Genomic DNA, 26,997 nt, shown 5'->3' on the forward strand with positions numbered 1-26,997 from the left:
GGGCAGCATCCCCTATTTGCTGTAACTCAGCCCAGTACGTATGCGCTGGCGAGGCTGCGGAGTTTGGTTTGGTTTGGCTGAAAACTGGTTACTTTGAAGGAAGACAGACGCAAGGAAACAAGAACTTTCCACGAGTGTCAGACTAACAAAGCCTCAATGTATATAACCAAACCCAGGAAAATTAATATTAAAAAAAACCAAAGCAGATGTAGAGAGCAGTCCTGAAAGAGCTGCCGAGGCTTGTGAGTGAAAGATGCTAACAAAGCGAAGGTAAAAATGGGTGTAAAAATGAAATCCAAGGGTCCAGATTCCTCAGCCCCCGCTCCAGCCCGTGTTTGGGTGAAGCAACTGAGAGCAAAACTAAATCCAGTGCCTTATTATTAGCATCGCTGGGGGTGGTCACCGTTATTTAATTGCCGGATAGTTTCTGCGTTCAGAAATAGCACCATTTCCCATCCCTTTTCCTCCCTGTCTGAATAGGAAAGGGCTAATCAGCGTTTCATTATTTATATCTGCGATTGGCAGGCAGCGGAGAGCTTTCCACGGCAGGAATCGGAGGAATCCCTACAGGAATGTCCCCAGCCGCCGTGCGGTATCCCATGTGCCGGACCGCGGCTGCTCGGCACGCCGTCGGTGGCAGCGGGTCAGCTCCGCGGGTGCGCGAGCCCTCGTGGAAGAGGGATTCCCATTTCTCCGAGCCTAAGCCTCATTAATTGTTGCGATTAATTCAGGATGATTCACTTGCAGGGGCTGGGATGAAACCGTGGCCCGGCGGCAGAGCAGGATGCTGGTGGTGACCGTACGCATCCCGGGGACGAGCCAAAGCCCATTAGGAACAAGACTCATTGATTTAACGACCTTTGGATCGGGCCGTGGCGAATCCATCCTCACCGCCGTGGTGATGGGTGCTGCCTAACAAGCAATCACGATATTCATCGTCTCACCGGGCAGGTACAAAAGCATTAATTAACTGGCCGGTTTATCATTCCCTCTGATGTTTTCCTGCTTCCTTAAGGGAAAAAAAAAAAAAAATCTGTTGTTGTTCAACAGGATTTTCCCAGCTGTTGACTACGCGGTTTTGCTGGGTTCTGAAATCGCCCGGCTCTTTCCAGCATCACCGCCTGCCAGCGAGGATGCCGTGTGCCTAAAAAATGGGAAATTGCCCAGATCTAGGAGAAACCTGCTCTTGCTTGGCTTCTGCCCCTAGTAATAACCTCATTATCGGCGGTTTTAGTCTATCCTTGCACTTTGCAAGCATTGCTGTGAATCTGCAGGGGGGTACACGCCATGGAAATGTTTCCCAGTGAGCTGCAATTTTTTTCTCGAAACGCGGCTCTGTTTGATGCATCGACGGTACCCAGCATCAGCAGTTACAGCCGTGCCCTAATGACCAAGGTATTAACAGTGTTTTCTCGGAACCTCAGCAATGAACACAGGTTACAGTCTACATAAACTGAAGCTAAAGTGCTTTTGTGCTCGGGAAGAGATAATCTTTTCAGGTGTTTCTTTGAGTCATCCTTTTAATAAAGAGCCTCCACCCAGTACATTTATTTTTTTTTCCAGGAGGTGCCGGGAAAACCGGAGTTTGTAACACATTAACAGAGCCCTTTGAAGAGCCTTTGGTTGCGGCGCTGAGCACAGCTCGCAGGTGCTGATGGAGTTTCAGCAAGTGGATGCTGCTGCCCGCGTAGTTTAATATAAATATTACCTGGGAAAGCACCGTATTTTTATTTCAAAAACTATTTGAGCGAATAGCTTTACTACAGCTTTACACCAGCGTTACTGAGAGTTTTCCGTGTACTTCGCTTGCTCACAAAGCATCGTTCTGATCCGTGGCAGTGCAACAGAGTAATCACATTATTCAATTAAACAATATCCTTTGATTGCCGAGTGGCTCAGAGGTCCAGGAGCAGCAGTTGGGAAACGCTTATTTAATAACTTAATTATTATAATATCAATGTTATTTAGCACTTAGGCAGGACTCTGCAATCGGATAACAAAACTCACCCCTTACAATTCAATCTTATCAATCAGGTGATTTCCCGGAGAGCCAAAAGCAGCGATACAAAGGCAGGGGCGGGGAGCATTTCACAGGGCAGGGCGATGCTCCCTCATTTATTTTACATCAGCTAATTAATCTGGGGGCACGCTGAGGGATCAGGAGCGCTGTTGGACCCGGTCACCCCCCAAAAATCACACACACACACACACCCCCCCCCCCGGTGAGGCCTCGCTGCGAACACGTGGAGGGACCCGCCACGCACACGCGGCACCGCGGGGGTGTGGCTACGAGGAAGGGGGGCGGAGAGTGGGGCGTGGTTATGGGGAAGGGGCGTGGCTATGGGGCGGAGGAGGCTTTAAGGGAAGGGGTGTGGCCTGGCGGTAGGGCGTGGCCTAGCGGCAGCGCTGCCCGCAGCCGCTGGCGCCGGGGGCGGGGCGAGGCGGAGCCGGTCCCGCCCCACGCCGGCGGCCGTTCAGTGCCCGGGCAGCGGCGGCGGCGGCAGCCGCGGGAGCGCGAGGCGGCGGCGGTCTCGGTTCCGCTCCCCTTTTCTCTCCTCAGCGCTCGTCCCGGCGGCCGTTAGCGGCCCGCGCGCTCCCCAACGGTCACTCCGCCTCAGCCGCGGCGACCGTTAAACCGCCGCTTCCGGCCGCAGCCCCCCCCACCCCCCCCCCTCCTCACCTCACCTCAGGGGCTGAGGCGGCCGCCGGGCGATGAACTCGCTGCTCTTCGGGGAGATGGCCCGCGCCTTCTCCCCCGGCGCGGCGGCCGCCTCCTGCCCGCTGGGGCCCGGCCCTGGCGGCGGCCCCGGGAGCCAGGCAGCGGCGGCGGCGGCGGCCGCGGCGGGGGGCCCGCCGGTAACGGCGGCGCTTCGTAACGACCTGGGCTCCAACATCCACCTGCTGAAGGGGCTGAACGTGCGGTTCCGCTGCTTCCTGGCCAAGGTCCACGAGCTGGAGCGGCGCAACCGGCTGCTGGAGAAGCAGCTGGCGGCCCAGCAGAGCGAGCGCGACCGCCGCCTGCGCTACAAGACCTTCTCCCGCGACCAGGCCGTGCAGACCGACTCCGGTACCTCCCCGCTGCTGCCGCCGCCGGGCCCCGGCCACGGGCTAGCAGCCGCTCCCCTCACCTCGCCGCCTCACTACAGCCGTTTGCCCGGCACCATCTGGAGCTACACCCAGGTGCGGCGTACCGGAGGCGGCGGGTTGGAGACGGTGCAGGGGCCCGGTGTCTCCTGGATCCATCCGGACGGCGTCGGGGTACAGATCGACACCATCACCCCCGAGATCCGCGCCCTCTACAACGTGCTGGCCAAAGTCAAGCGGGAGCGGGACGAGTACAAGAGAAAGTGAGCGGCTGGGGGGGGGCCGTGAGCCTGCGGGAGAGGCGGGGGGGGGGGGGCGATGCGGGCCGCCTGCTTCTGCAGTGCGGGGAAACGGGCGAGTCCCTCCTTGCGGCGGAGGAAGCGTTTGGGGATGGTGGGGAGACCCTTGGGGACATGGGGACAGGCCTCAGCCCACCCCAGGGCTCCCTCCCTGGGGAGGATGCTCCCATGGGTTTGGGGAGGCTCTTTCTCAGCGGGGGGGGGGGGGGGGGGGGGTTTGCACCTCAGCTTGGCGTCCAGAAAATTATAGGGTCCTTCCCTGGGAGGCTGGAGAACCTTGATCTTAAAAAGAGCATTGTCAGCTTGACTTAAAAAAAAATAATTTTTAAAAAATCCTTTTTGGAGAAGGGAAATAATCTGTTATTAATATTGCATTGCATAGTTACTCCTAAATTTAGCTTGCCTTCATTTTCTGGTCTAATCACTCCAGTAGTCGATTTCGTGTGCCAGCTCTCCGAAATTAGCTCAGTGCTGCAATATTTGGGTTGCAAATACTGCAGGGGAAGGTTTGCACTCCAAGATGTTCCTCTGAATTAGTCAAAACAAAAGCAGTAACGACAGCCTTTGTAAACCCTGGTAATCTGAAGGTTTCTCTCAGCCTGTTGGGAAGCCCTGGGTTTTTAAATGGTGGTGTTCTCCCCCCGGTGATGGATAGCGTTCCCTTTGGTTTGCTGTATTTGCCTGCCCAACGTAGCTGTGGCAGAGATGGAGGCCAGAGGGGGAAAAAAAAAAGGTAGTTAGGATTCTGCAGGGAGATTCCTGCATTGTCTGACGAGCTGCCTGTCCTTTGGGGCTGGCGTGGGCACTCCCGTTTGGAGTTTTGTCATCTTTAGGCTTAAAATGCATTTCTTCTTTTCCCAGCCTTGTATTTTTTTTTCTGCAGAACAAATTTAATCCTTTCTTTTTTTTTTGTTTTTTTTTTTGGAGGCAGCCGGCATTGCTCGGCTCTGTGGCCTGTGAAGCGTAGCTGAATTTCTTCTGTCCAGGGTAACAGGGCTGCAGTGTGCTCTTTGCATACCTCGAGTCATCAGCTTTTATAACAGACCTCATCTTGTGAATTAACTCGGTTTAGATTTTATAGGCAGGCATATCTGCCTATACAAGTAGTAATTTCTGGCCTATTTGTTAACTAAGGTACTGTCTGCTTTCACTACATCTTCTTAAAGCTTGCGTGCCTTGATTGCTCTGTACTTTATGGCTGGAGCACCTACTGAATCTGGATGGGAAGAGAAGTTGGCCTCTTTTCTTCAGTCTAGAATAGTAGATGCCATCGTGGCACGGGTTGTTTTTGTTTTTATGGTTGGTACCAAGGAGATGGGAGTAGTGGTGCTTCAGAGGAAGTTGCGCTTGATGGCAGTTTGGTTAAGGAAGATACGTGTTGGGTGTGGGTTAGGTTGCCAAAAGTTGGGGATACTTCTCCTTTTTAGTGGATACGTGATTTATTTTTTCCTCTTAAGGAAGAGGAGACTTGTGGGCCATTTAAGTTCAGTCTTTCTACTGATACATAGTTGATTCTGTCTATTCTGCTTTCGCTCGCTTGCGTACAGCGAATTTTCACCCCAGAGTCTGTATTCAGGTGTGACTGCTTACACACTCATGGGGATTGCATAAACCAATCAATTCAATGCAGCGAAGGGGACCTTTTCGACGGCAATCGCAAATCTTACTCTCGCCACCCTTCCTGCTCTTGAAACAGGTTTTTCTCCTGATGCTTGAAAATAAAATTTAATTAATGCATATCAACATCTATCACACTAGTACTATATCTGCAGTGTGTCTTTTATGGTACGTTCATTACTATGTAATTGGAATGATTATTCCGCTCTTCTGTGACCTTCAGTCATCAGATGGACATCACACGTTAAGCTCTTTTGGGGTAGATTGGCTTTTTCATTTGTGGCCTTGAGCACACTTTTGCATGCTTATGGAGTAATACTGTGCTGTTTTAAATTTAATTCTCGCAGTCAGAGTAGATTAGTCAATTCGATTTCATTATCATGAGCTAATGGGGTGTTGCAGTGTTTGTCAGCAATCCTGTAAAGATTGGTACTGATGTTTTCTTGTTTGTTTTTGCAGGGAAGGGATTCTTTGTCATGGCATGTTTGTGTGTACGTATGTGTATATAAATACGCACTTTGGGTTTACCTTATCTTGCTGTGAACCCTTTGATGATGGAGTTTTATTTAGGGAAATGAGCTCCAAGTGGAAAATAAGCCTTGTGCCTGTCTCCTGACGGTGCTGTTAGGGCCTGCAGAAAGTTAGGCGCGTGCACAGGTTTCTAACGCAGACTTGTGATCTTGCGAAGATACGTGTGCATTTGTAAACAGACCGATGGGCAGCCCCTTCGCCTAGCAGGCGGGAGGTCCTTTGAAATGGCACGGCTCCAGGTTGCAGATACCTTTGTGTTGGAAACACCGCGTTTGCAAGATGTACCAGAATGGTTTTTGTATGCTGTTGTTGTTGTTTCACACCAAGAAAATAACTGTTTTGCTTAACTCAAGAACCAGCAGAACACGGTAGCCTTTTTGAAGCAGTCGGGCCTTGTAACCTGACCAATAACCCACCAACTCGATATGCAAGAATGCTTAAGCAGGTAGCGATACATTACATTTATTTCCAAAAACAATGGAGGCTTTTTTTCCTTTCCAGGATGACCACCTGATTAAGGAGGTCACAGCTAGCAAATGTTTCTTGTTTGAAATATTTGGCTATCAGGAAAACACCAGGCAGATGATTACGTTGGCAAGTCAGTGAATACTGCTCAGGTGAATACATAGTTTCAAAGACATATAGCTCATACCTGATGTCTGTTGTCATTGAAGACGCAAACTTACTGATGTCATACTTGTGAATTGAAAAATGCAATGGTAGAATTCAGAGGTGAAATAATCCCTTTTGTTTCCTTTCTTTTAAAGGTAGCTTTACTGCTACTCCTAAAAATAGTAGTGGAAGGTCGTCTAAGATGCTCTTTCCAATGAAATTCTGCCTGTGCAATTTTTGGGATTACCAGTGGCTTCATTTTAGGAAAATACATTCAACTCCTTTGTTCCATTCCTCAGAATGATTTTTCTTGGACATCCTAACACAAGAAACTGGAGTTCTGAGGTCTAGAAAGTATTAGCGTGCATAGTCAGTAGAGCGCCTAGATCATATTTTACCCAGGCTTTTGTTTGTATCTGAAGTACAAATGAGAAGATGTTCCCCCTAAGGAGCCCAGCAGATATTTCAGACCAGATGATGTTATTTTACACAAATGGTATGTAAAGTTGAATCTTTTTCTACTTAACATGTTGTCTTAATCTTATAATATTTTTTTAGTAATGATCATGATTTTACACTGTGGATTATGACTTCAGCTGTGGGAGTTAGCAATTGGAGGAGATTTATAGGAAAAATGAACTTAAAATTCATTTTCCTTAGGTTTTTTTTTTTTTCAAGCTGTGCTAGCATTTAGAAGAGCTTTTGGCCATAGATCTGATTCCAAATCCTTTGTAACTTTTTATCTGTTACTACCCATTTAACAAGAAATTGTCCGCTTCCTTTGCAGTCAAACTAGCTCAATAAAAAAATACTTTCAGGGACAGTTATCTGAAAATGGAGGTAAGTGTCAGATTTTGTAAGTGGAAACACACAGGTGAAGTGGTTTTTTTTCCTAGACAGAAAAAAACCCCAACTATACTGCTTCACCTCCTTTGAGGTGAGATTAAACAGTTGTGGGTTTTTAAATGACCAGTGTTTGAATCTTGGATCTATCTATCCCTCCATCCATGGGTAACCGGCTTCACGGGGAGGGGGATAAGCAGGTTTAATTTCAGGCATGTGACTGTGCCGCTGCCCTGTGAGGGACTTTGGGTTACGGTGATCTGTTTAGGTTATTTAGAAGAAAAATCTGCTTTCTGAAGAGCGGTTGGGGATGTGAAACCGGCACGGTCCGTCGTTACATAACTGCCTGTCCCTGGTACGTGCGTGCTTTGGGGTCCTTCGTTTAGGCTTCGGGCAGCTGAGCTGAATCCCCATTCAGCATCTCAAATGAAAGATGATGCCCTGTGTTTCTGTTGGTAAGCGTGCACCCAGGTATTTAAATCTACTTGGTTATGGAAAGGAGAAAACAAATGTGCCCCCCCCCTCCCCAATTAATCAAGTTACGTTGCCAATCGAGGCTGAAGTGCTGACGGTCTGTCTTCTGGCTAAGGCAGGACGTCAAAATGCGTGCATATGGAATATGTCAGGCAGTGATGCTGAGGACAGCGCATAGACCTGGCGAGAGGCGGCTCCTTCGGGCGAGGTGTCTCACCTTTCAGCTTGCAGACTTGCACGGAGATCTCCCTTGAAGATCTAAGCGCATCGCTGTGTGTTATGACAGTGAAAATACTGCTGCGTGTGGCCAGCGAGTGTCTGCTGACTTGGTGAAACCCTTCTGCAGTCATTCCCTGTTCTCCCTTCTTTTTTTTTTTTTTTTCTTTTAGCTGCAAGAAGGCTGCTGATCTGTCTGCGGAGAGCTTTAGTCTGAACACTTGAATAGATTTGTATATTATGGTTTCAAAATTGTTCTTAATTGGTGCAGATATTGAGTCTACCAGATGTTAGTAGTCTCTTCCAGCAGAGACTTAACTGTTACTAAGAGTTGAACTGGAAATAATTGTTTTACCTCAGGATGGTATTTCATTTGGAAGATTAATAAAGTCCACTTGAAAAAGAGATTATCTTAAATTTGCTGCAGCTGGAAAGGACAAAGATTATCATTGTCAAAGGCAATGCGCGTCAAAACTAACTGGATCTCGTTTTTTTAAAGAAGGCAACTTAATAAAAATGTGCTTAAGATAAGCCCTGGAGGAATGTCTGAAAACTTTTAAAGCTAAAATATCAGTGGTAACAAGATGCAAATGTTACGCATAGACCCAATAAAAAACAAATAATTTTTTTATCCCTATAGAAGAATGTAACCAGCATGCTAGACTTCTGTCCGTGTTTCAATTGGTTACAGAGCTGGTAATAATGCAGTCTCTGTGTAAAGCCATATATATATATTTAATTCTGGTATTTCTGCTTTTCTTTTTATGTTTTAGAGAGGTAGTTATGTTTCAATGTGGCTTTTCACTGAAATTTAGTGTTCCTTACTGCTTCCAAAGCAGCCACACAGCCTGGTATTGGAGATTTTTGGATACCCCTTAGAAGATGTGAAGTTTGATGTTAAATGCTCACTCTGGTGAAAGCTGAGACTCAGTCTTGAAAAGACTTTTTTACTTGCACTGAGAGGATGTAAGTTTTCTTTGTGAAGAACGGATGAAATTGTTTAATGTGAGAAAACTTGGCCGTATAACAAAAACATACATCCCTTACAGTTGTTGGTTGGAAAGCTGTGCTGCTTGGAGCTGTGCAAATTAAGCACTATAAGAATAAAGTTTGTTTGGGTGTCAGACATTTTTCTTTAAATGATGCCATCTTTGCTTCTAAAATACTGCTGCAAAGACATGCATTTACGATATACTTGAATATCTGGAGCACTCTAACAAATCTCAGCTTGATTTATTTTTTTCCATGGTATAGCTAGAAACTGGGACTTCTGGGTTGTAGTAATGTAGGAGAAGTTTTGGAAGGAGAGGAGGACATTTCCCTTTGATCCTGCTTTCTAACAGTGCTCCACAGTGGGACTGGGGCTGTACTTTGTTAAATATTTAAGTAGATAAATCTGTGTGTGTGTGCGCGCCTTACTTAACCTGGCTTGTAATGGGAGCAACCATGGAGGGCTGAGATATGTTATGACCGATTTGAAATAGCTATCTTAGCTGTGCAAGTTAGCTATTTATTCTGAACTTTATCTTTGGCTAACTATTAACTCTGAATTCTAATTAAAATAATGAATTCGCAGATGAACTAGATTGGATGTGGTGGAGAGAAGAATCACCTCGTGTTGTGGTTAGAGTTTCAGAGAAACTTGGGCCAGGATCTGTGCTGTATTCTTCAAAGAACAGCTTCCTCTGTTGCAAGAGAACCACAGGACTTTCTGTGTATATTTTGAATTTACCTTTTGATTCCTCCCATGACTCATGGTGGGAAGCTTTGGCCTTTCTGAAGGCAAAAACCCAGACTTTCAGAGCACAGCTTAAGCGTTGAGTAGGTCTGGGAGCAAAACCCCGCAAATACCGCTGATCTTAAACCCAAATAATCTCTGAAGACCCTTGCAATTTAGGGCTGAGGTGAAAACAAACACAGAAACAAGTTATTTCTAGCTCTGTCATCTGTAATCATAGGCTTTCATTGCAGTAATGCAGTTTGAGTGCTGAGCTTGTAGCTAAAGAAAGCACTGAACCCACATACAGCTCAACAGCTGCTTTTTTGTGGTTAAGGTTTTGTGGTGATGCTCTGCCAGGTCTTATGTTGGCTTCCTGCGTATTCTTTTCTGTGACTAAATTTATTTTTTTTTAGTTTGCTAGAAATATTCACAGGATGTTGTTCTTTATGGTTTAAGTCTCCATCTTAATGTTTAAGACCAGCCTTTTTGTATGTACAAGAAAGGAAGAGATTTCTTCCAGTTTGGTCTTTTAAAAAGAAGTTTAAAAATGTAACACTATGTATCTGCACGCTGTTTAGTCTAACTGAAGCTCTTCTGCAGCCTTGTGACCTCTCCGAACTAAATATTATCGTGTTCCCAGAACCCTGAACTGATAAGTAATAAATGGTAATAAAAGGTAATAAATGGGGCAAGACTGATTTTGCTTAGTAAACAAGGCACAAGGAAATCATATAGTGCACAGCCGTGCTTTTAAACCAGTTTTCAAACTCCATTCTGCTCTACCCCACCATACGCCTGGCTTCTATAGGGTATTTTCTACGTTTTACTGTCCCCGGTTTCGTTTTGTATGAGTGCTCTCCGGCTGCTTTCATGTGCTGGTGTTATCCTGGTCACGTTTTTCTCAAGTTTCCATGCCTGTACCTCCCACCCTTGCATCTGAAGCGAAGGAACTTGCCTCCACTTTATTATATGTTTAGAATAGGGGGCAAAACTGAGATCACTGTAGTGTGGCGATAGCTTGGACACACTGAGAGATTATCGAATTTCAAATATATTGTTAAAATGCCCTGGTTTGGGGTTAGAGGTGAATGACCGTAGTTAGTGACCTCGAGATGCCCGTGCCTGCTGATTAAGGAGGACTCATTTAGGAGGGTGGGATTTGTTTTTGATGCCAAAGAACTAAGTAATGTGTATGTTGTTTTGTAATCCCTGGCTGTCGCCTAGTCTAGAAACAGTTTTTACCAGATCTTTCTGCTTCAAAGTAGGCTTGAAAAAAGCTAAGGTGATATAACAGTGCCTGCTAGTGTGTCACCTGGATTGCACAGGTCGTGCTAGATGTTTGTGAAAATGTCAGAATGATTCGGTGCCTTTTTCTAGTACTGTTGCAGAAAGTGGCAACTGGGAGGTATATACTTTTACCATGATTGGATTAACAAGGTGCTTAGTTTCAAAAGCCTTTTAAAAATGAAATTATTAGCATTTGTTTAAAAAACTTAAAATGTATGGGACTCTCTTCTGTTTCCTTTGCTGTGAGTGGTGTTGATCCATGTACAAAAATGCCATCAACTCTGCCTCTGGATCTACTTCAATAACAAGAGCATCAAGAGAGCTCGGAGAGAATGGTGCTCTGTGCCCATTAATGATGCGTCCTGCTTGTTAATGACACAGAACATGGACTAGTTGCATTGTTAGTGTGTGAAAGTGAATCACAGATGATGCATTTCTGCAGCCTTTTGTTCAAGCATTTTCACACTCTAACTCATCTACACGTGACTCGATGGTTACTGGACTCAATTTGGAAGCATTCTGCTGGAGTCGATGTATCCCGCTTCCCCCAAAAGATTGTTAATTTGAATCCCCTTCCAAGTAGATTTTGGGACTGAACCTAGTCACGTCTGCTTTCTGTGTCATGGCTTCAAAAATAAGCCCACTGCTGCATTTTGGAGCTTGTTCTCACTGGAGAAATGTTCAGTTCTCTCTTTTTTGGCTTTTTCTATCTGGAAGCCACCAACATGCATTGCTTTAGAGAAGGATTTTAGCTGTGTGCGATCAAACGGGTGGCTTGCATTGCTACTGTTAGTAATGGGGCTCCAAGTTTAATCTTCAATCTGATGCTAATTTCAGTGGATTTATTCTGAATTTGCACAAAAATACAATTGAAAGCAAAACTTGGTGTTACAGCCTGAGCCTAAATTCCATGTAACTTCACAAATCTCTTGGTGCTATGGACAAGCCAAAATGTTTTGATTTCCAATCTTAAATGGTTTCACAAACCTGAACAGAAATTACAAAGCCTTTGTGAACAGGTAAACTTCAGAGAAAGTTCTGTATTGTGCGGTTATCGGTACACAAGTGTGCCACTGCATTAGAAACCCAGTTTTGTTTGCTTTGAAATGTATGGGGGTTTGTATATGTAAGCAGAGATCAACATTGGTTGAAAGACATGACAGTTCACAGACCCTGCACTAAAAAGAGGAGGAATTAACTTAGTCCTCTTCATGTGGGCAAGAAAACTTACTAATTTACAATGGCTCATTAACACAGGGAACAGAGAAGTTGAAGGAAGTGATGATGTATAATAGGATTGGATCCCCCTTTACCCTTAAATACAGTAGATGTGTTTAGTCCATGCAGTGACTCATGCTGGAACTAGAGATCAAAGGGATCCTGGCTCAGTATTTATTCCAAATCAGTGGTTTCAATGGAAAATGTATTTCTGTCTGTGGATTCTTACAGGTAAAATTTGTCTGCATGTCTCGGAGGGGAGAAAATAGAACTATGTCTTTTTTTTTTTAGTGAAGCTTTCTCTGATACAGAACAGAATTTAAATTTAGCAGGCCCATGTCTGTTCAATCATAGAAGTCAAGCCCTGACAAGTCAAATCTAGTTAAAAAGAATACTAGGTATTAGTGTAATTTTACATAATTCTGTAGAATGGCATGGGTACATTAATATTGAATCGTAATGGGAATATTTTAATATTAATATTTAATATTTCAAAAAGTTATTGTCACTAAAACTGCTACAAGGAGATCCCCTTCTTGCAGGTACAAAAGAACCCCACTTTATTTCCCCCTCTAAACTTTTCAGTAAGGCATTGACCATATGATGAAGCATCGGGCAGTCTGAATTCTGTTCCTAACTCTTCTATTGAATTTTTTCCCAAACGACTATACCAGAATCACTTCACCTTTGACTGTTTCTGTCATCCATGCAGTTTTGAAACCCCTCTTTTTTTTTTTTCTTTTTTCCTTTAAGGGGAGAAAAAGGGAGTGCAAAGCACTTAAGACTCCTTAATGCCCTGGAAAATATTTTTCCACTAATCTGTATTCTTAACCAGAGCGCAGAACTGCCGATTGTCAGTGGGAGACCAGCTTTTCTTGTTAAAAGGGACAAAGTGACCCTGGGAATGAAGTCCCACTTGCAGAGATGCTCTACAGAATTTTATCCTTTCAAGAATGGCTATGGGACGTAAGTAAGCTCATTTTGTGATAACTATCCCTGAAGGACAGCAAGCTCCTGGTGGCAGCCCGTGATGAATCTGCAAATAAACCCATTTTCCTTCATAGCTGCTCTTCCCCTTTTGGGCATTAGATCCTTCTATCCATTTATATGCAATGCAGTCACTCTTCCCTGTTAAGTTTCAATGACTGGAAGGAATTTACTGTCTTCTCTACTTACTATTTTATGTGGGAGACCGTAGGAGCCTTATAGTCATCATGTCAAGGTAGGCCGTATTGCTGTGGGTACTGTGAACTAGGTGTTAATTCACTGAACTAGTGTCATTTTGTTTCAGCCCTGAAAGAGGTGTCATCCTATTTTCAAATGTACAGCCTTTTTCTTTCTCCAGCATTCAGTGAAGCATTAATTACTGTTTGATCTTTCTCCTATAAAATTCACAATGAGATACAGCTCTAGACCCATGAGCAGGGATTTATTCCCCATGGTGAGCTAGGATGTCTCTGTCTTTGAGGGGGGTTTGATTTAGGTGGGGTTTGGGTCCATGACTCAGCCTAATTCTCCTGTAATTGTAGGGCAGTCGAAAGGCAGGGGAATGAGGTCACTGTCTCAGTCACTCTGTTCCTTTTCACTGGCCTTTTGCATTAAAACCAAGTTTGTACTGGAACTCTGCTGTCCCTCTCTCCCCCTCCGTAAATAGCACAGGGTTGCCGCTGCCAGTAGTTTATACCCTCCCACTGATAACAATTTGCAGTGTTTCAGACTGCCTTAAAATTGGATTTCATTTGTGAAAACTTAACAGCTTCAACTTTCTTTGCAGCAGCAGGCAAACTGAGCTTACTCCCTTTCAGAGACTTCAGGCTTCAGTAAGTCCGGGACAAGTATCTTTGAGGGTATTCCAGTGTGGGCCAGTGTTCATCAAGGTTTTTCATTGTTTGCCTGTGAATTCAAGTACTAAACAATTATGTTCTTGGGAATTTATGCAACCGAGACAGCAAAAACAACTGTTATGTTTGTGTGAATTTAAGACTTATCTGCCTTTCTACAAATATTTAAAAATGCCTAATCTTGAATTTTATATCCTCCTAGCTGTCATCTTTATTAATTTGCTTCCATCTAAATGGCACAGTACTGTGGTTTAATGGTAATTCTGTAAAGGCTAGTCACCGTAATTAACTAGGAATACTAAACTATATTAATCTGCCCATTGTACTACAAGTGATTAAAGCAGCTTAAACAGAGTGAGCATTCTTATGTTTCTTGAAGGACTGTGAGGAGTACCATGTATTTCCTCAAATGTCATAGGAGCCTTTGAAGAACAGTTTATTTCTTACCCTTTGTTAATACTTGTGTTCTTAGAATCCTGATACTGCACATAAAAGCTACACCTAAATATATTTCCCTTTATAAAGGTAATAAAACTCTTAAAATGTAGATAAGATAATGGACAGACAGGAGCACTATTTGGAGACTTTGCTTGGTACTGGGTATGTATCCCACCTGCCTTCCCGACTCCTGAAAGCAGATAAGCGTTATCTCATTTTAATAAACAGTTTCCTTGATGTTTAATAGGTTCACTAAAGTATTTAGTTTTGGGGCAGAGATTAAGATGACTTCTAGCGCTCAGTTTTGAGGGTGGTTCTTAAAGGATGTGGAGGAAGAGGGAGGGCAGATGGAGATAAACCTAAAGACAAGGTAAGGAGAGCAGCGAGCACTTTAGCTCCAACTTGCAATTATTCTTGGCATTTCAGGCTGAAGAACTGCAGAAGTGAATGAAAATGTTGTGTTAATATGTTCCAGCAGGATCTCTGGTTCCTTTCCACAGAAGAGTAATCCTGATCTATTATCGCTCGGTCTTATCAGAGCCTTTCAGAATTAGTTTGAGGTGATAACAGCAGGGTGGTTACAACATGGCTAGCAAAGGGAATGGCTAGATATAGAAAGCATTTACTCATGAAATCAGTAAGTCAAATGAAGACCTTTTATGAGAGGGGATGTTAAAGTACCAGTGTTTTGAACTTAGCTGTTAGAATGTAACCTGTACTAAGCTTAGCTAGTTGTACATTTAATTACACGGTTCAGTATTTCTTTACAGAAATGGATCAGTTTTTCCCCGAAATGGATGATTTGCCTGCATACTGAAATGAAAGAAGATGGGAATATCTGTTGAAAAGGAGGTGGGGTTTATGTGTTAGTAGATTGCAGTAGGTGTTGAAAATGGTGCCGTCTCTGATCATTTTGTGCCGTGCCAGTGACGTATTTCTTTTTCTTTTAAGGTCACCAGCTAGCCCAGCTGTGACACGTGCTATTTAGTCTGATGTATTCCTGAAAGCAATCCTTTAGAAAGGCTATCAGTTTAACTGGGATTTTTTTCAGCTGTTAACTGTGGAAACCAGGCAGACATCCTTGGTTTGCTCTCCGGAGTAATACTGGGCTTCATGCTGGCTTAGTGTGAAAACCCGTCTTCACAAGAGATCTAGCTGGGGATCCGTTGTTTGGAACTCAACTTGAAGCCCAGAGACTCAACATGAGTGTAAATGTTCCAGTGCCAGAAAATCCATGCGCTGTCTGGAGAGCAGGAGACCCACACTGCAACGGCAGTGCTCAAAACATCCAGGTTTTCCTCTTCATAACAGATTATCATGAGGTCATAAGGCAGTTCTGAAAAGAAATAATCCTCACCCTACATGGGAAAAATTTCCTGTAGTTAAAAGCCTGCTAGATTACTTCTCAGAGCTGTGATGTAAGAATCTTTCATGTAGTCATGTGCATCAGCTGAGATAATGCACTATTTTAACTTGGCAGCCTCCAAGAGGACATTCATGAAAGCCTTCATTAGGTGTTTATAGAAAATAGAAAGGAAATTCATGCCACAGAAGTTTGCCTGTACTTTCCGACAGCTTAGTGTTAGATCTTATTATGGCTTTAAATCTCTTCTGTAACTACTTGTCTCCTCAGCTGCCAGACTTTTGGCAAGGTGTCTGCATTTTGCTAAGAGCCCTTAGCAGCAGTAGGAGGCGAGAAATTACAAGTGAAATGTCCTGAGCACCATAAAAATACAAATGTATTTCTAAAATGGTGATGGTGTATATTAGAGCACGCTTCTATGACATCTTTGTAAAGTTGCTGCAAGGCTAGAACTGTATAGAATTGTACTCCTTTGTTACAGTAAGTGTTCTTGACTATAAGTAGATTTCAAATCTATTTTATTGGTTGCTTTCTTACTCTTTTTCCTCCTGCCCAAAAGCCCTCCTCCATACTAATATTTTTATCAGCTCTTGAAGTGTCTCCTGTGTTCTGGGGATAAAAAACGGGAAAGAGAACTGAGAATTAGAGGTAAAAAAAGGAAAGGTGAAGGAAGGGGGAACACAGTTGTCTGTGGAAAAATGTGGATTCTTCTTGTGCTACTAAAGACTAGGTGGAGAACCTTGAAAATCAGCTCAAAGTCTCGTGTACTGGATTTTATGTAGAAGCTATGAAGCTCTTGGGGTGATTGGCTTCAGAAACAAGTCATGTCAAAGTCTATTGTGGTCATGTGTGCTGGTAATACTTTTACAGACCTGTTAGATTTATTAATGGGTATTTTATATTACTCTTCTAAAATTAATGTGCTGAAATGGAGGTAAAGGACTAAGAGTTTGAAGTGAGTGCGCTAGGGAGAAGAGAAACAGGATGGGACCCCCCTGCTTTAGAAACCACAGTATATCGAGGTCAGATCACTAGTTAAATTTTTAGCATGGAGGATAGGAGTTGAAAGTTATATTTGGTGGCAGGCTGCAGAAAGCTTTTATTTATTATAAATATTTGCTTAACACTTCCTAGTGAGCAGTTTACAGTGGCGTGGAGGGTTTTTTCTAAAGTACTCATGTTAGTAGTCTTGCATCTTAGCAAACTATTAAAACTCTATTGAAGGCCTGGAATAAGATTGACACCCACACCCCACCCCCCCCCCCTTAAGCCAGTGAAGCTTCAGATTCTGGGACAGGCATGCTGGTGCCTATCTTCTGCTCTTTAAATACATTTGATTAAATTAAGAGCATTAAGCAATTTTTAAGTTTCCCTAAACAATGGATGGATTTTTCTGTGATTATTGCATGAGTCAGTTATAATAATCCCTTTTCATTGTGCAGTTTCGTTGCTGAAACTGAGCACTGAAGTATTGTTGGTAACTCCCTTATAAACAACCCAACTTCCAATTTGCAGAAGAAATTTTTCTCACTCCGTTCTGTTCTCCTGTAGCCTGTATTTATTTCAGTAATGATGTGGATGTTGGAGATGAGCTGTCCAAAGGAATCACATGGCTTTACTGGGACACCGGGATAATAGCATGCTGTGTTCCACAGTTCAGGCTCCTCGTGCGTGCAGACTCCCCTTTGTCTGCGCAGGGTCTCCGAAAGCTTGTTTTGACCTTTTCAGTGCAGGACACGGCAATTCTACAAGTTTCTCAAATTAGCACTTGTACCAGGCTATTTCTGTATGTTGACTGAAAGAATTTGAGATGATGAATAGTTATGCAATAATTGAAATGTGATTTAAAAGCACTGGATGGGCTACTGTTTCCTGCCCTGCTATTGCAGGTTTAGCAAAAAAACTACTTCAAGATGTCCAACTTCTGCTTCTCATTTGTTCAGAGATGCTTGTACATGTCTGTCAGACCCACATAATGAAATTTCACCCCCTGCCATACCGTAGGTGGGTAGATAAACATAAAGCAATTCCTCAGGAGGAGTAGAGAATAATGGGCAGCTTTTTCACTTTTGCAGGAAGTAAAAAAAAAAAAGTGTATATATATTGACTTAAGCCAGTACTTTTCTTCAGGCTCATAGTCTCTGTTCTGTTCTTTGTCCTTCACTTAAGTTTTATAGCATAGGTCACTGTATTTCGGTAATGTTTTCTTCAAAGAGAATGGCCATTAGGAGTAGTGAGTTTACTTGGATGAATTTCACAGCGGTTTTATATATATGCCTGTGCCAAAGTGTTAGGACAAAACACCTGAATGTTTGACATACTAAATACCATAAAATTGCTGCTTGTTGATAGACAGAGTTGTAAAATAAATGTATATACGTGATTGTCTGTCTTTAATGCATGAGGTTTGTAGTACTTATGTTTGCTAGAGATTTCCTTACATGGGAATTCAGTATTTGATAATTAACTTGTAGCTAGCAGTGCTATACAGTAATATAATCCTGTGCTTTTCAGATTACCTTTTTCAAAATGAGTCAGAGTAATTACTTTATCTGCAGTTACGACAACAATTTTACAGGAATGTAATGTTCTTTGCCTTGGCTGTTTCATAAGCTGTGCTTGCAGTTGTCTTCTGCAGGCCTAGAGTATGCAGAGCTCTTCTGTATACTTCAGTGGCAAATGAGATAAGGGTTTGCCATATAAATTTGTAGAAACGAGCATAGTGCTGCTATTTTCTAGAAGACAGTTGGATCAGACAGAACTGACATGAGCATGGACTCAGCTATGAGCAAAAAATGAGAGTATAGTATGGTGGCTTTTGAGACCATTGGTCTGATCTCTATAGAAATGGGATTTCTTCCCAATTGTATTAGTTGCTCGAGTTCTTCTTTTCCTCTTTGTTTTGTAATTGTGCTAGTCAGTGGGTTGCTGGCACGATGAATGCCCATTAGCACCGTGAGACCTGTCGGAGGTAAATAAGAATAGCAGCATGGGAAACAGCCTTGGAAATATGATGCTGTCCTCCAATATAGTGAAGTCAGGATGTGTCCGTCTTCTTAAATTTCCCTTTTATTGTTAATAGAAATAGAGAGAGAGAGAAAGGAAAAAATAAGCGGATATACCTACAAAATGGGGGGAATGCCTTGGACTTAATTGATACAAGAGGAAGAGAACCGAGAATTTGAGCATTGTCCTAGGAAAGCTGATGTAGTAGCTACCTAGGCTACAGTAAAATATTTACAAAGATGACTTAATTCTGCACAGTTGAGCTAAAAAGAAGCCCAAAATGGAGTGCTTTGATTCTCATCTTGCCAAAAGTGTCATGCTATATTGATCTATGTCAAATGGGTGTTTGGGTATAAATCTTATCAGATGTTTCATAGTTAGACCTAATCATATTTACTATGCCATGCGTGGGCTGTATCGTATTCCTGGAATCAGAGCTGACTTGTCAAGCGAACTGTCTGTCTGATGTCTCCTTTTGGAATAAAACGTCACTGCAGCTATCTCGGAGGCACAGACGAGATGTGGCGCTGGAAGGTCCCGCTCCCCAGCAGTCTGCTGAATTCAGGCCAATTGTAGAAATGAAGTATTCTCTAGGTGTAGGGAATAATAGTTGCGTGTCTTAATGACAAAGAGCAGCGTGCTAGAAGTTGATACCTTAGCTAATTTAATTGTTTTGCAGCTCACATGTCTATGATGTGTTTCTGATAGCTGTAAGGCTGTCTCGATAAAACTAAGGGCTGATCTCAGTAACTGGAAGTTTAAAGTTCATCATAACATTTCCCTTTTGCAGTGCGAGCTTCCTAGATGTAGGCTTTTGAGTGGTTCCTCTTCTCTGTGTTGCGCGTTTTCCCCCTCCCCACTTCTTAAGTTTTTGCCTAGTCTTGAGCTATTGGTAGTTTTCTAATTGCAGACTGTTTTGTCCTTACCTTGCTCTCTTGGCTGCTTTTCCTTTATTGCACAGAGTAAATCCTTACCCCTCCCGCCAAAGCAAGCCCACAGGCCAAACTTGTGGGCCTTGCATTTGCCCGAGTTGCTTTTTTCACAAGGCTCTTTTGTTAGAAACAGTTCTGGGCTAGCTTCAGTCACTGCTGAGCTTCCTGCAAAATGGAAGGCAGGCAGTCCCTGCTTTCTCATGTTACTGAACAAATCCCCCTCCCCTTCCCTGGGGTCTGCTATACCTAGTGAAAAAACTGCATTTCAGCTGTCAAAAGCTGCAATAGAGCCACACTGCAGAATTATTTGTTCATGCTTAAGAGACGTATATTTGTTCAGGGGTTGTAAACATTGTCACGAAGATTTTGACAGGAGTGAAAAATGAATTTAAGTTGCTGGTGCTGAGGGGAATATAACTAGCGTTAATTCTGCCTGCAACACTGTGCTGCAGCCTGTCAGTGCCCAACACTGTGCTGAGAAGCAAATGCAGCTTGGTCTATTATTGCTTGGGTTTGTGGTTGCTGGGACAGGTTGGGCACAAATTTGTAAATCTGTCTTGACACGCAGGCAAGCATAAGAGGAGGGTACAGAAAGCAGTGTTTAGTTTACCTTATGTATTAGTTATCATATCATGAATTACATCATAAGACTTGTTCCGAGAGCTTGCAATCTGATCGTAGCTTATCAGCCAAACAGTTTTTGACTAACCAGAAATCATTTCTCTGCAGGCTACAGGAAATGGTTGTGTTCCTGTGATCAGCACAATGGTTTGAGGTGTGGAGGACGCTAGTGATAAAATGTGATTTTAATTAGACTCTGATTCTAGAGGATGGATACTTTATAAATAAAGATTGAATAGACAGAGGCCTTTTGTGGTTTTGCTCCTTAAACTGTAAAAGCTCCGTTCCTCCAAAGCAGTTATGATTTCCATATGCCTGAGATGAACGGAAGTAGCAGAAGAGCGATGCAGAAATGTAAAGATGCTATGAGCTTGCATGAAACACTAAAAAGAATTACCTTACCTAATCAAGCTCATTTCAAGAGAGTGTACTCCTGGCCATCGCTGGTAGGAGTTGTGGTTTTGAACACTTCTCACAGGTTTAACCGTATTTAAAATCATGTGCCACTGCAGAATAGGCAGGTCAGTGATATGCAGGTTTGGGTTATGTTGTCATGGGCCTGATCTTTCTCTTCAGGATAATATGAAACGGGTTTAGAGAAGCAAAGAGTGAGCAGTACGTGGGGAAAGAGGAAGCTGTACAAAACTTTTCTTTCCAATGGAAGTAACTTATCTACTTGCAGAAGTTCTGGACTTTCCTGCAGAGTGGCGTAGAAACCAGGATGCTGATTAGGTTATAAACACGAGGGACCGGGTTATATTAGGTTATAAACATGAGGGACTTGTTCAGTTCAGAGCTCCAGCACCTCCATGTTCTGAGAGCGAGCTGAATTGAAGCTCTTCAGTCAAGAGCAGTTAGACAATCAGGGAAGATGGTTCACTGACTTGGCCTTACTTAAAGTGAAAGCTGGGCAGCAGTGAGCTTGATGGCTTTATCTGTTTTACCCTATTTCTCAATCTACCTACAGTGGAAAAAAAAAAAAATCATTATTTCTTTTAAGGCACCAGTATTTCAAGTGAATTTGCTACTATGTGATGTGGAAATAGACTACCAACATTAATAGCCTTGGATGCACTGGTAAATGGAAGACTTTCAAGGATTTTTTTTTTTTCCACTCGTTTAGCTATGAGGTTGAAAATAACTGAAGTTCATAATTGATACTTTTGCATCATGCAAAGTCTTTTGCAAGGACAGGAGATCTCTTAGGTGCTTTCTCTGTCAGGAAGTTGTATAAAATATTGTGAAAACACCCAACAGCAGCCTCACCTGCTGTGTTAGACCTGTTTTGAATAAGTATCTTGTGTCTTTGTTAATGGACTTCTGTGTTTGGGGCTGAGTGCAAGTACAAAAGGAGAGGTCCAAAGCTTATTCAAGTATCCGAAGACATCTCAGATTTAAACCTGGCCTTTTAGTGCAGTGTTGTTTGCACGAATAAGTCATGCAGGAGCGTATGACTTGTAGCTGTGTAGCTTAAAGTGTGTTTAATGTTGCTGTGAATACTGGACAATTATATGTGGATTCTTCTAATGTGTTGAAAGCACCATAATTTTCTTTATAAAGGAATGCAAGCATGGCTGTTGCTTCTACTTGAAGCTGTTGAACTCTTGTGACATTATGCATGGCTTTTGTTTAAACACCTTGTGTGGTCAGGAACAAAACACAAATGAACTTGCAGATGATTTTTATTGTGGTTCCAGTAACAGGCTGGAGCATCTTTCCAGGCGAATGTAATCGGGAGGCATAATTATGCAATGTTTTTCTGTAGAGTAAGTCCTTTTAGTAATTCTCTTCACAAGCAATCGCTGTTGTTCAAAGGCCTGCATGCTGTTTTAAGTAGAGCGCAAGTCTAGAATAGGACTTTAATATTAACCTTTCCTTTATAATGAAACCCATGAGTTTTAGCAGTCCAAAGGGTACAAGTTCTGCTATGCAGTAAGATTACCTGTATCATCTAGACCATTGCTAGAGGTTCAAGGATACAAACTCCTCCGTTGCTCTGATGTTTGGGAAATGTGATGCTGCAATGACTGACTCCTAGCAAAGAGATTCTGTGGAGAGGATGTTGCTTGCAACAGGCAAGAAACATGACTTCATTCAAGAGTGCCGCTGCCATTGTGTTACAGCCAGGCTTTAATGGAATCAGATGTTCACATTAAATTAATACGTATTACATGGAGCCCATCAACTAACATTTAATTTTCTTCAATAAGAAGTCAGGGCATGTGGGATCAAAATGGTCTGTGCTTGGGATAATCTGGAAGAATCCCTATATTACAGCATCTTAAAAATGCTCACTTAAACAAGAGGTAGCATTTGTGAATAAGCTAATTGCTTAATGCAGCCTTATATCTAATTTACTCCTAAACTAAGACTGGATAGGAAAATGGTCTCTTAAGCAAGAATTCTAAAAGCAGAAAGAATGGTGCATTGGTGTTTTTGGTTGGGTTTTTTTTTTTTTTTTTTGCTTAATCGAATAAAGAAGGCTTCATAGAGTTTTTTTTAAAATGAAATCTATCTTGAATGGTCCGGTTCTTTTGAGCTAATGAAAACATGCAGACGGCTATTTGTATTTACAATCCCAGGCTGCCTTCTAGTATCAGGAGTGGTTTAGTGAGACTGTAGATGCAGATTCTTCTCTCAGTTAAGAAACACCATTTGATAGCTGGCGAATGGTTAAATAGAGACTGGTGCTGAAGTAGAATTTTAGTATCGTAAAGGTTTCTTTATACCTGTCCAGAAAGTCTTGAACATGATGCTTTCTTATCCGAAATGACCACAGCATGCTTCTCTCAAACAGCATGCCCTGCCCAAGTTTCTGTCTTGGCCAGTTACAGGATTAGGCTGTGGATCCTTTTGTGTGGGAATGTAAGTTTGTACATCTGATGAACCGTTAAGTCAATTCGAATGAAATCAGTGTATAATAACCGGAGTTATAAACTGTAATGTTGATAGTTATTATCTAGGTGTTGGAGAGGGGATTAGTGGGCATGTTGCTACAGACCCACAATGAGAGGCGGCATGTAATGACCATGAGTAATGTGAAATGATTAAATCAGTTAGGCTTGTGCATGTTAAGTGTTAAATCTCATGCCAGCGCTGGTGAGCAGTACAGTATGCCTTGCCATTTGGAATTCCTGTAAACAATGTATGGGCGTCAAAAGGATCCCAACACGCAAAAGAACAAGCAGTCCTGCCGCAAAGGAACGGGAGCACAAAGACATGTCTCTAACCTGTGATGGCAGAGCATGAACCCTCCCGGGCAGCGCTGGAGGTGTAATTACTTGGCCCTGCCGTAGCACGGGTGTTTTCTTCCATCTTCGTGCAGGTGTGGTACATCAGAGAATGCATCTTAGATGCTTCGTATCCAACAGATGAACAAGGCTGGGTGCATCTTGTGCCAAAAATGGAATAGTGGTGTCTTAGCGTGCAAGAAAAAAGGATTATGCTGTTCCCTGAAGTAGCACTGACAGTTCATCTGTTCAGGATGTTTATGTTTTCAGGAATCATTAACTGTTAATATTTTTGTGAGCATTTTATAGTCATTGTTCAAACTAACACTTTAGTTTCCTGTTGTGGACTTAAGCGCTCAAGAGCTATTAGATTTTCCTTTCTGCTACTGCTCTTCTCCCCATAAACTGATGGGAAGACACTCCAACAAACGGAGTGAAAAGCTGCAGAGTCAGTACCCGAGAGAATGGCAGGGGAGAAGCTTAGACCACTGTAAATGTCTTCTGATGTTCTGTTTCTGTTTGGTGGTTTTCTTCTCTGCATGATTTGGTATAAAACTACCAAGAAGGGTCTTGTCTTCCTAAAGAGTTGTTCTTATGGAAAAAATGTATTGTCATTAAATGTTATTGGAAGAATATTTGCTTCCTTGAGGGAGGGATATTTTTAATGAAAGAAATAGTGCAGTTGATACCATCAGGCGTCATTAACTATCAACTGGTCTGCTTGTGCCTTTCTGCCTTGGGCAAAAACATATTGAAAACAGTAGGTTTATATCTGACGTATTTTATAAGCATGTTGTTTGTTGTCTAAATAATACAATTCTCACACCTAAAAATCCTGGGTTTTTAAAAGAGAATTACTGAACAATTTTTGGAAAGGCAAACTTCTCTAAAACTAACTTTCTGTTCTAAAGAGGTTTTGCGAATCTGCTCCAGTGGGCAATTCTCTTCACTGGTCAGTGTTCCTAAACTTGACTTGATACTGGGAGAGGAGAAAGGAAGATATTCATGTTCATTGACACAGGTATTCAGGGAGTGGGAAAGTGGTTTGAAGCTTGCTGTGTCAGCATAGACTGCTCAGTTTAACTTCATGAACATTAAGGCTTGAAAACTTAGAGAAGCTTTTAAGGGACATTATCCAGTTCTTGAGATGTCTCCATCGGCTTTCTTCGGTGTAGGAGATGATGTTAGCATCGGTGAACTGGTAGCTACTTTTCCAATTTCAAAGGAAACACACAAGTTTGCGGTGTGACTCAGCTTCACGAGAACACCGCTTTAAGCAATGTTAATCCTAGCTGACTATTCATGTGTTTTGTTTGTCTAATATCCTTGTAATGTAGCTATTCCCGTTAAAGAAAGCCAGCATCCTTTGTTCTCCTCTAAGCTATGTAAGACATGACTGCAGAAGTAGTTTGGGGCCTGAAGCTGCAATGACTGAATGCTGCTGGAATGTAATGTGTCACATCTGGTAAAAGGGGAATAGATCCATAGCTTCTAAAATTCAGACTAGCCCTTTATTTGAGGGGTGGGTAGGTGGTGGTTAGAACTAAAACATCGTTGGTAAGTGGGAAAGAAGGGAAGGAGCTTGGTTAGACTTGACATTCATATTGATTTTTTTTTTTTAAGAAATAACTGAAAATATATTAAGAAACCCTGAAGTCTGGTAGATGTGGATGGCAACATTTGCCTTTCTGGGTCAGAAAAAAGATCTTCGGATACATCTGGAAATCATGGCAAATTGATGCATCTGAGCCAAGAAATAAGTGTATTTGAGAGCAGCAGGAGCAGCTGGCTAGTTAATATTCTGCAGCAAATCTGTGAAGACTGCTGGCTTTTTTAGCCTATAGTGTGTACAGCCATTTCCCTTTTGGGTATTACAGCCCTTGTCATTCCTGCCGCTGCTTCTCCTGTGGTTTGTCCAGCAAAGGAGTTACCTGTCTGCTCCGCTTATGCTGCGGAGGTGATTAATCAGGTGGTGGTTCCCTCTTCCTCGAGATGAAGGGAGCACCAGGCTTTGGTCCCTTTCATTGATGTTTTAGGCTGCACATGCACTTGGCGTCACTGCTCCCGTTTGCTAAGAAGCAGAGGGCATCCGCAGCCTGCTGGGATTAAGACTTGTGGAAGACTAAGTCTTCTGCTTTTAGACGGTAACTGAAGAGAAAAATATTGATTAGTATAAATTACTGGGAGAATAATTTAGAGTGTGTTGAATATTAAAGACGTCAGAGCCATAGTTAGCATCTTCTCAGTGGCATGCTGACTCCTTACTGCTGCATTTGTTGGAGTATGTGGTAGCACAGCTGTCAAAGTCCCTTTTAAAGTCTTGTGTGTTACAGCAAATACAGGATGATCGTATGAATGAGCAATCTTTCTATTGTCTCACTTCCTTGGAAGTTTAAATGGAGAATTAATCCTCTGCTGCATTGTCATCCTCTACCTTCCCATCCCTGTCCTTCCTCTCTTTGCTACAAATAGTCTCCTGAGGTTTAAGTGTGAGGAGAAAGTAAGATTGGCGGTTTTAGCTGTTAAATGAGGTTAATCAGCTTGGTAGTGGGTGGGACAAATGTGCTCGGAGGTTAAGAATGTGATATTAATGGTTAGCAGGACCCTTATTATCAGTCCAGTGTAAATTTCCTTCTGTTAGGCAGGAACTTTTTGGTTAAAAATTACCTGATTGTTTTATTGTTCCTATAATTGAGACACACAGAAATTGTGGGGAGGGTGTGTATGTGTGTAAAAAAAGGCATCCTTTTCCTCTTCTCTTGAAGACACCGTCTTGAGTTTGACGGAAGGGAATTAGGGCTGTAAATCACTGTTCTGCAAAATGCACTTTAACTGGCACAAAGAGAAGAAATGGAACTACTGGAATTTCTGCAGGATGAGGAAGGTTAGTCTGAGCAGACTTTGAGATGCATAATTTTGGCAGCTGCCCAGAATGGCTGAACTGCTGGGGAGGAATGCTAATCCTTTTTGCTAGCTTTTGGCATTGTCAGTAAAAATATGCAGATACATTTTCCAAAAATACATTCCTTTTTTGCAGAATGCACAGTGCACTGTGGGGATGCAAATAATACAGCAGGATAACCTGAATGCAGCCAGTATTCCTCATTTCAACAGTTAAAACCTTGAGAAGCAGCGTATCAATTTTTGCAATGTCTGCTTGACTTCATCTATAAATGACAGCCTGCTGGCAGAAAGACCAGGAGGAATGATTAAAGCCATGCAACACTCCTTCTGTAACAGAAGGAGACCATCTTACAGATTGCAAATACAATTGACTGCTTTAATTAATTTCACCTTCTTGCCTTTAATATTAAAATCTGAAAAACAAACTTACTGTTTTTATGGAAATATACATGTAATTAGTAGTCAAAAAAACAAATAGGATATGGAAATAGGAGCTAAAACATTTGATGACAAATGCAAATTTCAGCCTAAATATTTTATTCTGCTTGGCAGTAAATCGTTGCTGGTAAAAAGATGCCCAAGTCTTCCTGCATAAATCAAACTTCAGCTGTACAATGGAGAATTCGCATGCCGTTATGTTGGATATTCCCGCACCACAATAGCGGGAAAGAGCGGATGTAGCCAGCGTGTCATTTTGGCGCTGCTTCGTGGGAGCTGCTGCTCCTGCATTAAGATGTAACCCGTTCAGGTGCCTCCGATCA

General features: G+C 42.7%; 1 protein-coding gene across 1 annotated transcript in view; it reads left to right on the forward strand.

Moving 5' to 3' along the window:
- The first annotated feature begins 2,712 nt into the window (after positions 1–2,712).
- Positions 2,713–26,997, forward strand: part of IFFO2 (intermediate filament family orphan 2) — a 37,873-nt gene continuing 13,588 nt past the window's right edge. Inside the window, exon 1 of the mRNA XM_050909235.1 lies at positions 2,713–3,347. Within this exon, the coding sequence (XP_050765192.1) occupies positions 2,713–3,347 (635 nt within the window). The remainder of the gene's footprint in view (positions 3,348–26,997) is intronic.

Source organism: Gymnogyps californianus, chromosome 21 (genome assembly GCF_018139145.2).
Source record: "Gymnogyps californianus isolate 813 chromosome 21, ASM1813914v2, whole genome shotgun sequence".
NCBI classification, from domain to species: Eukaryota; Metazoa; Chordata; class Aves; order Accipitriformes; family Cathartidae; genus Gymnogyps; species Gymnogyps californianus.